Consider the following 11,334-nt stretch of genomic DNA (forward strand, 5'->3'; position numbering starts at 1 on the left):
TATCATGATGTCTTCCAGTAAATCGGATTCAAGATGTTTGTATCGTAGCCAGTCATGCAGAGAGGGCACTGTTCTGGCTGTAGCTGAGGGTTGGAAGTGTTTCGAAGCTCTAGTAAAAAGTTTTATGGTCGTCAAACCTAAGGCAGCTGGCTGGGAGAGAGGGCGCGCTGCGTTATTGATGCGCGGCAAAGCTCTGAAGCCAACGATGATGCGACGAAGTGCCAACGTTGTTCTCCAAGCCCGCTTCCCCACCATGAATCACAAGTGGTGCAGTAAACACGTGCCCAGTCACGTGGAGCATGTATTCGAGCGATTGTCAATTGCTTCAATGACGTCTCAATGCTGGGTTATTGCATTGTATTGTTAGTCCATTCAGTTGCCAATTAAACTCGCCATTATCTCATTCACTCTTTATCTCACGATACTGCGGGGTACTGCAGCGAATAGATTCGTTCGTCTAGGTAACACTGAATCCTGGCAAATTACTTGGATGTAGCAATCCCCAGCCACAAACATGTAAATCTCCATGGCTCTTATTGACTGGCTCGTACCGTCAATCATTTGGAGGGTCTATCTGCAGCACATATAGCACCAAATGCACCTATAAATGCAACACAAACCCATATCCTCATGATGGGATAGGTCCCTCAGCAAAAGGTCGATTGGCTAAGAAACAGCTGAATTAACGGATAATGCGGCTTTGAGAGCGAACTCTCATAGCAGCAAAGAGACAATCTAGACGCATTAAGCCAGCTTAGACTATTGGTTTTTGTGCCACAAAGTTGATTGTAAAGGGGTCAGAAGAGGTCACCGACAACCTTTACGACTTTTCTGTCATGCACGAAAAACAGAAAAATAAGAACAAGCAGGATCACCCCCGAATTGCTTGTAAAATTTTATCCCGTTCATCTAGAGGCCTGGTGGTGGAGATAGCACTGCAACCGCTGCATGCTGGTTGCGGCGCTGGTTGACACAAGGTCGTCAAAACCTGTCAACCTAAAACAAGCCCAGGAAACGTAAAAGGGGCACATCCATCTCATCAACAAATACGAGCGCAACTGGTGATGCATTCGACAAGCAACACTTGTCCATTCCGGGGACAGATTTTCTGTCTGGCCAATTCCTCCATTTTTGAGGCTTGAAGTTTCGACCGATCTCTCATTCCAAACGTTCTGAACGAGCACATGGCGTACCTCAAAAGAGTAATTGTGAAAACGACAGTGGAAAGCAGGCTGTCTCCAAGATGCAAGATGGGGGATCCTTGTCCTTGTCCACTGATCAGTCCTGTTGTCGTAATCCTCCAAACCAGCCCACCTTTCTTCGTATTGTATGTACGGAAATGTTGATGACACGCCAAAATATTGTCATTGTGCTAAAGCGTCTGGACTTGGCAATAGTTTTCAGATAGAAGACATCTATTGCCTGCTAACATGCACTAGAAGATGCACCCCCTGAACGTCAGAGGCTAACGTTCGACAAGACAGCCACCCTGAGGTTCAGCTCATGAGAAGTACATGTCGTTGAGACGATACTTTGCTCTTGGACGTAAATGGCATAGTCAGTCAGGTACTCTTCGTCTAGCCCCTGTAAAAAGATACGTGCAAAGGTGAAATTCTTATCGCTTTCTGTCTCTGCGGTACCTGATTGACGGGTGCGACGATCCTGTTACAGGGCACGTTCCCCAGAACACGCTGTTCATCCCATTCCAGTACGTAGCCTGGTCGAGGTACCGACACCCTGCTGCGCGTCTCTGGATGCAATTGACTGCTCTTGTTATGGATTAGACCGACAGTCTCTTTTTCTCTCTTATGACGAGCATGTTCATCATATTTCGAATCTCTCTTTTTCATTACATTACTCTTCTCTGATTTACAGTACAGTACAGTATCAATTTTGGGGAAGTTGTTGCCAACATCCATCTAGAAAGGGTTCTTTTTTTAGTGCAGCCCATCAGGTCCATCTGCCTTAGCTGGCACCCTGGCTCCCTTGTAGTGGAGGTGTACTTTTTCCCCGTGCGCAACAGAACGTCGACTTTGGAACATCCATCTTCTTTTTCTTCTGTTTAAACCTCCCACTTTCTTCCAACTCTTCTCTATAGTTGGCGATTTTGTGTCGTCACTCCTTCTTCACCATGGCTGCCGGTCATACGCGCTACGTGCGCTACATTGCGCTTGCGCTTTTCGTATGTTTCTCTTGCGCGAGGTTCATGACAGCTGACGTTGCCACATGCTAACACGACTCCTTAAGACGCTCACTATGTTCTACTTTTTCTCCAATTCCAAGATCGATACTATCTCCGTTCCTGGTAACGTCGGTAGTTTCCCAGGCGGTCCTGGAAGCTCCAGCTCCCAACAAGGTGCAGGCACTGTTCCTAAGCCTAACGATGCGGGCAACAATGTCAACTTCCCCGGCCAGAAGGCGCCTGCTACTGAAGAGGGCGACACTGCTCTTCACAAGGATGAAACTCCCGCTCAGAAGCCTGCTGGCGAGGGAGCTTCTGTTGATGATATCCCCGCTTCTGAAGCTGCCAAGGTTCCCGCTGATGCTCCCGCCTCTGGTGACCTCGCTGAGGCTAAGATGCCTATGTCTCCCAACGACCCTGGCTGGAACAACCTTCAGGGCACCGCTCCCGGCCCCCGTATGAACGCTACTTTTGTCACTCTCGCCCGTAACCAGGATGTTTGGGAAATTGCCGAGTCCATTCGCCAGGTTGAGGATCGTTTCAACCGCCGATACAACTATGACTGGGTTTTCCTTAACGACAAGCCTTTCGATGAGCAGTTCAAGAAAGTTACCACTTCTCTCTGCTCTGGTAAGACTCACTATGGTCTGATTCCCGAGGAGCACTGGTCCTTCCCCGAGTGGATTGACCAGGAGAAGGCCCGCAAGGTCCGTGAGGATATGCATGAGCGCAAGATCATCTACGGTGACTCTATCAGCTACCGTCACATGTGCCGATTCGAGTCCGGTTTCTTCTTCCGACAGGAGCTCATGATGAACTACGAATACTACTGGCGTGTTGAGCCCTCCGTCAAGCTCTTCTGCGACATTCACTACGATCCTTTCCGCGTCATGCACGAGAACAACAAGAAGTACAGTTTCGTTCTTTCTCTTTACGAGTACATCGACACCATTCCCACTCTCTGGGCTAGCACCAAGAAGTTCATGCAGAACCACCCCGAGCACATTGCTGAGGGCAACTCTATGCGCTTCCTCAGTGACGATGGCGGTGAAAACTACAACAAGTGCCATTTCGTAAGTTAATTCGAGATATTTCGATGATCCAAAACTAACATTTTCCAGTGGTCCAACTTTGAGGTTGGTAGCTTGTCCTGGCTCCGCAGCAAGCCTTACCTCGATTTCTTCGAGTCTCTTGACAAGGACGGCGGTTTCTTCTACGAGCGATGGGGTGATGCTCCTGTCCACTCTATTGCTGCTGGTCTTCTTCTCAAGAAGGAACAAATTCACTTCTTCGAGGATATTGCCTACTACCACGTTCCTTTCACTCACTGCCCAACCGATGAGCAGCGACGACTGGATCTCCGTTGCCACTGCAACCCCGATAACAACTTTGATTGGAAGGGTTACTCTTGTAAGTGTTCTCCAACCACTGCATGTGAAACAATACACTAACGTCATGCCAGGCACTTCCCGATTCTACGAGCTCAACGGCCTGGAGAAGCCTAAGGGTTTCGAGAAGCAACAGAACTAAGACGAAAATGATTTAAAGAGTGTGTAGGAAGGATTGTACTTTATCATACAGGTTGTTATGCTCGGTAGATTGTCGTCATTGTTTCTAAGCTACAAACAATGGGTATGCATTAGGAGAAGTTCCTATGGGAACTATTATTAGGCGTCTGGGTTTGAGATACTTTGGACAGCTTTGATCGTAGAACTATGAATCAAGAATGGGTTGGGATCGTTTACATGTCTTCTTTATGCTTGAAATAGTGTACAATATCAATACATGGTCTCAGCCTGTTCTATATCATCGACACGGTTTTAATGCCGTTTGCTTTACCACCAATCGTTTCAACCCAACTTGCGCATCTAATTCATTATTTTAAGAATTCGCTTAACCAACAGTAGCCTTCTTAGGCTTCTTCGTACCGTACTTGCTTCGACTTGTCGTTCGGCTCGCAACACCACCCTGCAAATGTTAATAGCTGATCTCGTATAATGACTGGGCCTCTTATGCAGACATCAGAAGGAAAGGGAAACATACCAAATCCAAAGCTCCTCGAACAAGATGGTATCTCACACCAGGACAATCCTGCGCACGGCCTCCTCTCACAAGAACAACACTATGCTGCTGGATGTTGTGTCCCTCACCGGGGATATACGCTGTAACGACAGCTCCGGTAGAGAGCTTCACACGAGCAGTCTTTCGTTCACCGGAGTTGGGCTTCTTGGGTCGAACGACACCGACACGGAGGCACACACCCTTAAGAGCTGGGCAGTGTGTGTTGGACAGAGCGGGGGAGACAGCGTGGCGAGCGCGCTTGCCCTTTCGAATTCCACGCAGAACTTGGTTCAGAGTCGCAGGGCGAGCGGTTGTGGGAGCGAAAGCGCGGGGTGTTGTGGTAGTGAACGTTCGGATAGACGGTTGTAGAAGACGACTTGGTGGTGTTGAGAGAACCGTGGTGAGGGGACGACGGGTCGCCGGGGAGAAGAACTGGCGGAGGATAGAGCCGACCATTTTGGGCGATCTTTATGGTCGGATTGATATAATTTATCGTGTGGAATGGTCGAATTGATCCCGTATTCGGCCTCTCTCTATCCTGAATCTCGAGCTTCACCAACGCCAATATCAAAATCTCAGCCTCTCGAATCTCATCACGTGGAGCTTGAGTGTTTTTCGGAAGCTTAGATTATCCGTCCAGGTCAGGATCATGTCACATGCTGGACTGCCAGACCCGCATCAAACATCAAACCCCCGGCTTTTCTATCTCAATGACCCGCATGTCTTTGACGTCAGCGGTTAATCGCCGGCGCATCTTTGTTGCTCCCCGCATCCCCCATTGAACCCCAAAATCGACAAAGCCATGATTACCGTTATAGTACCGAACTCATCCTCGACCTCGGTGGTTATCCTCGGCTGCCAAAGGCCGAACAATGAGATTCTTCAACCGCTTCAGCCGTATAAGGTAGGCGTGACTATGTTTCCAGGGGCGAAGGATGATTTGTATATACCCGAGGTTTTATAATTGACATTGTGATTCTCTGATCTTTTTCTCATCTTCATATTTCTCCTTCATACATTGTGTTAAGCTTATTTTGCTGGGTGATCGTCTGGCTTGTGATCGTCTTGAGATACCCGCCTCATACCTTGCTCTAACCTAGCCACCTTTCTCTTACCTCCTACAATCCTCTTACTGCCTACTGCCTGTTCCTCAATACTTCTGCTCAACACAACAAATTTCAAAATGTCTTCGTCATTTACTCGAGTTATGCGCCCTGCGCTGAGGGGAGGACGAGGTCTTACACAGCGCATCGCCCCACGAGCCACCGCTCCCCGTTCCATGACAAGAACAAATCTGTAAGCGCAACAAAGCTGAAATAGCTATACCAGAGTGCTTGCTAACCCTTTGCCTCAGCAACACTGCTCGTCCCCTCTCTACAACAACATCTCGCCGCAATGAACATGTCGACATCTCCGAGATCCCTCCTACACCCATCACCCACCTCTCTGAGCTCGAAACCGCTATGGTTGACACCGTCTCCAAGTTCGCCACAGATGTGATTCTTCCTCGCGCGCGTGACATGGACGAGGCTGAGGAGATGGATCCTACTATTGTCGAGCAGCTGTTTGAGCAGGGTCTCATGGGCATTGAGATTCCTGAGGAGTATGGCGGTGCTGGCATGAACTTCACCGCTGCCATCATCGGCATTGAGGAGCTTGCGCGCGCTGATCCCTCTGTTTCTGTCCTGGTCGATGTGCACAACACCCTCTGCAACACGGCTATCATCAAGCACGGTTCTACTGCTATTAAGAAGAAGTGGCTCCCTCGCCTTGCGACAAACACCGTCGCCTCTTTCTGTCTCTCCGAGCCTGTCTCTGGTTCCGACGCCTTTGCCATGGCCACACGAGCCACTGAGACCGCCGATGGTTTCAAGATCTCCGGCAGCAAGATGTGGATCACAAACTCCAAGGAGGCTGATCTCTTCATTGTCTTCGCTAACCTTGACCCCAGCAAGGGCTACAAGGGTATCTCTGCCTTCCTCGTCGAGAAGGGCACCAAGGGATTCTCCATCGCCAAGAAGGAGAAGAAGCTTGGTATCCGTGCCTCAAGCACATGCGTTATCAACTTCGACGATGTCGAGATCCCCAAGGAGAACCTTCTCGGCGAGCGTGGCCAGGGATACAAGTACGCCATCAGCATCCTCAACGAGGGTCGAATTGGTATTGCTGCTCAGATGACCGGTCTCGCTCTTGGTGCTTTTGACAACGCCGCTCGCTATGTCTGGAATGACCGTAAGCAGTTCGGTTCTCTGGTTGGTGAGTTCCAAGGTATGCAGCACCAGCTTGCTCAAGCCTACACCGAGATCACTGCCGCTCGCGCTCTCGTTTACACTGCTGCTCGCAAGAAGGAGGCTGGTGAGGACTTCGTCAAGGACGCTGCTATGGCCAAGCTTTATGCTTCTCAGGTCGCTGGACGTGTCAGTGGATCTGCCATTGAGTGGATGGGTGGCATGGGCTTCGTCCGTGAGGGTCTTGCCGAGAAGTACTTCCGCGACAGCAAGATTGGTGCCATCTACGAGGGTACCAGCAACATCCAGTAAGTTTTATCCGCATAAAAAGTAACAACACTCCTGCTAACTTGTTTCCCAGGCTCAACACTATCGCCAAGCTCCTCCAGAAGGAGTACACCTCGTAAAAGAATTAGAAGAAATCTAGAAGAGATGGACAATTACATGGGATAAATAAAATATAGGCAAAAAAATAACTAAAACAATTCAATATACTTCCGAACTTATGAGTGCATGCACAAGTGAGACCCAACACTAAAGCTTTAAGCACCCAAACAGCCCCGTACGAGTTGAAAGATTTCGGTAATTGAATAAACCATAGCAAATTAGAAAACGCTATGAACGTACTGGTGTCTGTCATTTTATCTCCCTTCTGCTTCTATTAACAAGACAACCATCCATATGCTGTTTGTCTAAGCTATTCATCTACCACTGAATACGCTTGCGTCGCTATTGATATGATTCTAACCATACCATCATACGTTTTGCTCATCCACTACCTATATCCTGAATACTAACCACTATAAACGAGCGAACATGAAAAGGGCTGTCCTATCCTGACGCCCACGTTGGGTTCGCGCACCGACATCACCTGCCCGCGGTGCCCGGCCATCTATTTCACTATCGCTCCTGGGTATCCGATAGACAAGACACTAACCTCACCGCGGCTCCATTGTCTCAATAAAACATTGCAAAATCGTCAATCTCGTGTGCAGTCGTTTAATCAAAATCAGCTGTGTATGAGAAGCCTCGGAACTCCTCTTGCATGGCTTGTGACAAAACTGGTGGCTATGTTAGTACTAAGAAAGGCAATCGAAAGTCTGCGAAACTTACCGGACTGAACTGGAGTCAGAACTGGAGTGACACTAGTGAACTCAGAGTCGAAGTTGCTTGTATCCGTGGCACTCTTAATCTGAGGCATGAAAGGAGGCGGCACTCTCTTGTGGTACATGTCGTCCCAGTTAATGTTGCGGAAGAATGGCTGGCTCATCACCTCCTGGGCATCAGTTGGGCCGCTTCCGAGTCGCTGGTCGGGCTCACGAGTGAGCAGTTTCTGAAGAATTGAGACTGAGTCTCGGGGCATATGGATGGGGTACAGAGGCTCATCGGCAAGAATGGCATCGTAGATTTCGTCCTCATCCTCTCCACGGAAAGGAGACTGCTGAAGAAGCATCTGGTAAATCAACACACCAAATGCCCACCAATCTACGGAACGACCGTATTTCTTGTCCAGAAGAATCTGCTGACTGTTAGCGGAGAGAACCAGGAACAGATAAATGCCAGATACATACCTCCGGTGCCATAAACTCAGGGGTACCACAGAAGGTACTTGTTGTCGAGCCATACCACATATCCTCCTTACACAAACCGTAATCACCAATCTTGACGTGACCGTCAAGCGAGAGAAGAATGTTGTCGAGCTTCAAATCACGGTAGATAACACCGTTCTCGTGGAAGTACTTGAGTGCCAGGCAGACCTCAGCAGCGTAGAATTGCGCACGCTTAGTACCGAACTGGCCCCTCTGAATGTGCAACATCAGATCACCGCCGCTAACGTACTCCATCACAAAGTACACACGGGTCTCTGTCTGGAAACATGCGTGCAGGTTTGTCAAGAATGGATGTCTGCCTCGGTTGGCAACCAGGAACACACGCTTCTCGGAGCGGATACTCTCAACCTCGTCATTCTCTATAATGAACTCCTTCTTGAGCACCTTGATGGCGTAGAGCTTTCGGGATCGCTTGGTTTCGGCCAGCATGACCTTACCGAAGTTACCCTTACCCAGCACAGCAAGGAAGTTGAAGTGATCGAGACCAATACGCTGGCCAGTTCCAGGATCAGTAGCCAAAGGAGCCGACTGCTTGCCGCCAGTTGCCGACTGCTGCTTAGGAGACATGGCTTCTGGTTGTTGAGGCTTATGCGCTGGCACTGAGGGCTGCTGATAAGCAGCTTGTTGCTGCTGGGGCTGCGACTGATGTTGTGGCACTGGAGGTAGCGGTGACTGAGGAGGGGGTTGCTGGGCCGGCTGCTGCTGTACAGGTCGCTGAGCCTGAGCAGCAGGTTGTTGTCCTCCGTAGCCAGGGTTGACGTTAGCATAATCGGCAGGGTTGTACTTGCGTTGCTGGCCGCCCGCACTGTATTGACCTCCTTGAGCATAGGGATCTTCTTGTGGCTGGTCATAGCCTCCGCTGTAACGTCCGTAATCAGAATGCTGTCGCTGGGCAGCACCAGGTCCACCAGACATAGCCGCCGATGCTGCAGCCGCGGCTTGTGAACTGGAGGAAGTTCGGTCAGGGCCACCAGGTCTTGGTGTAGTCTGGTTCGAGTATATCATCTTGGCAGCCTCTGTCGCCTCTGGAGAGGCTGGTCCTGACTGGTAAGAAGGAGCAGCCGAACTGGAGTAAGAGGGAGCTGGTGAGCTGGTACTCGTAGGACTAGTCTTTCCAGGTCGTAGTGTCTTTTCCGTAAGTGAAGAAACCTTGGCCTGTCTCTGCTTCTGAGTCCTTATGCCATCCAGGATCTGGTTGGCAACAGCCATTGACATGCCACAGAAGTCAGGGACAAGATGGACACATTGAGCGTGAGCAGTGAGACCACATTCTAGCATATTGTTAGCTGCGTGACGAATATATGACCTTTATGTACATACCTGAGCATTTTCTGCAGTTCTTCTTTCCAAAAGGCAAGATGTAACCGCAGTGGCAGCACCAGTTTGCTGTCATGTTGGAATAAGGGTTGAATCTGTGGGGAATACGGTGGTTGATCTTCTCCTCGTCAGGATCAGTTTCCGCGTTACTTTTACTGATGCATTTTGTCACCACGCTGGAATAACATTTAGTATGGCAAGTGTACTTGCAGTCCTCACACTGCATGCCTGCTGAGTACTTGAGGAAATCTCCGCAAAGCGCACAGCGCATAATGTTGTAAAACTGATGCTGCACGAACTTGTGGCCGTACATCTCGTGGACTTCCTCCTTTCGTTGACGAACGGCACCCTTTCGACCAAGACCAAGGTCGATGGGGCGGCTGTTGTTGTTAGATTTGTTGAACGTCAACTGAAGCTGGATCTGTCCAGTCGGCTCGAGGTTGAACCATTCTTCAATAGGTCCTGTTTGTACCTGCGGCTGAGGACCAGCAGTTCCGAACGGACCAGAGTCACCTCCCTGCTCACCACCGGCCGATGGAGAACCTGCTCCGAAAGAGCCTTGAGAAGGACTCATGGGGAATTGTGTAGGGGCCGCACTGGTGTTTCCCATTCTATCGGCAGAAACCCAGCCCGAGCTGTTCATCTCAGCTTCGATCCTCTTGCGACGAATTTCCTCAACAATGTCGGAGATCCGAACCCAGAGCATACCGATGGGCATAGGATGTTCTCCAGGCTTGTCGTAAACCGTCAACTCGATTTCGTTGGCCTTGTCGACTTCGATGGTATGAAACTCGGCCTCCCAGCGGTCATTTCTGGACGCTCGCGTGCGAGCCATGACGGTATCCTCAACCTTCACAGCAATAAAGGTCTCAGGACCTCTCGTAAAACGTCCAGTTGCAGCGTGGTCGACATCCTTGATCGCTATCATTCGAATCGAGAGCTGTCCGCTGAGGGGCTTCCTGAGATTGGGGGCGTTGATTGAATCATCTGGTTCTTTGTCAGCCTCACGGTCATCATGGTTTAACGCTGACTTACCATCTTGGGCATCTGCAACGTCCGCATCGATGTGCAGTTCTTCATATCTCTTGAGTGCCTGCTTCAACAGTAGAATCTTCTGCTTGCTTTCAACCTTCCTAGCAGCTGCGTCGGCCTTGCTCTTCCGATCACCCTCCATGGAGTAAAGCTGAACCATCTTCTCAATACCCTTGAGATATTGCTCCTCAACATTGAGCTTGAACTGAATCTGTGACAGCATGAGTTGAATACGGGGGCCCAGATGCGGCGTATCATATTTGATTAAGTCTAAAGTTTGTTAGCCGATATATACATGAGAGGATATGGAGAGAAAGTGGCATAGCAACAACGAACCTAGTTTGGTGAAGTTCGGACGGGCCTTCGGAATGCCCGATCCACCAGGTCCCGGTGCATAGGGATGACGCGGGGGCATGAGATCGGAGCCGCCCTGTTGGCTGTATTGTCCTGAGCCGGAGCCGTATGATCCTCTATCCCCCGCGGGATTGCTGGAATCCTTTGGTGGTGGTGCGGGAGGGCCACCGGCCTCGTCAGATGGTCCTCCGAGAGACATGTCTCCAACGCCTTGGTTCACACGGCGCATTTGGATATCACGAAGCTTCTCTTCGAAAAACTGGAGATTGCGGCGGCCATCGCGCATCTGGGAGTCGAGACGGGATCTGACAGCTTCATTGTTTGTCTGTGCCCTCATGGAATTGGCAGCGTTGATGAGGGCCTTCTCCCGCTCTATCTTCTTGTGAATGTTGTGAATCGCGTCATCGTCGTTCATTCTGGCGGCGGGTGCGCGATGCGTTGCGCAGGACGACAAAAGGTTGGAGGGGGGAAAGTCTTAGAAGACAACCGATATCAGGTGAAAGTACCCGGCGACACCTGGTTAGTAGAGGGCGGGCGGGCGCTTGTAAAA

General features: G+C 50.0%; 4 protein-coding genes across 4 annotated transcripts; 2 read left to right on the plus strand and 2 right to left on the minus strand.

The window, feature by feature from the left end:
• Positions 1-2,131: 2,131 nt before the first annotated feature.
• FIESC28_04821 (uncharacterized protein) lies at positions 2,132-3,712 on the plus strand (the record flags this gene model as incomplete). Its single annotated transcript, XM_031158968.1, has 4 exons — positions 2,132-2,182; positions 2,248-3,255; positions 3,304-3,592; positions 3,645-3,712. The coding sequence occupies 4 exons, from the start codon at positions 2,132-2,134 to the stop codon at positions 3,710-3,712; spliced, it is 1,416 nt and encodes a 471-aa protein (XP_031016920.1).
• Positions 3,713-4,075: 363 nt separating this feature from the next.
• FIESC28_04822 (uncharacterized protein) lies at positions 4,076-4,699 on the minus strand (the record flags this gene model as incomplete). The annotated part of the gene is made up of 2 exons (XM_031158969.1): positions 4,076-4,150; positions 4,226-4,699. 2 exons carry the CDS (start codon positions 4,697-4,699, stop codon positions 4,076-4,078), a joined length of 549 nt encoding a protein of 182 aa, XP_031016921.1.
• Positions 4,700-5,426: 727 nt separating this feature from the next.
• Positions 5,427-6,878, plus strand: FIESC28_04823 (uncharacterized protein; the record flags this gene model as incomplete). The annotated part of the gene is made up of 3 exons (XM_031158970.1): positions 5,427-5,539; positions 5,598-6,779; positions 6,833-6,878. The coding sequence occupies 3 exons, from the start codon at positions 5,427-5,429 to the stop codon at positions 6,876-6,878; spliced, it is 1,341 nt and encodes a 446-aa protein (XP_031016922.1).
• Positions 6,879-7,470: 592 nt separating this feature from the next.
• Positions 7,471-11,199, minus strand: FIESC28_04824 (uncharacterized protein; the record flags this gene model as incomplete). The annotated part of the gene is made up of 5 exons (XM_031158971.1): positions 7,471-7,532; positions 7,585-7,990; positions 8,043-9,352; positions 9,402-10,700; positions 10,767-11,199. The coding sequence occupies 5 exons, from the start codon at positions 11,197-11,199 to the stop codon at positions 7,471-7,473; spliced, it is 3,510 nt and encodes a 1,169-aa protein (XP_031016923.1).
• Positions 11,200-11,334: the final 135 nt, after the last annotated feature.

Source organism: Fusarium coffeatum, assembly GCF_003316985.1.
Source record: "Fusarium coffeatum strain FIESC_28 chromosome Unknown BRIP53273_contig_106, whole genome shotgun sequence".
Lineage (NCBI taxonomy): Eukaryota > Fungi > Ascomycota > Sordariomycetes > Hypocreales > Nectriaceae > Fusarium > Fusarium coffeatum.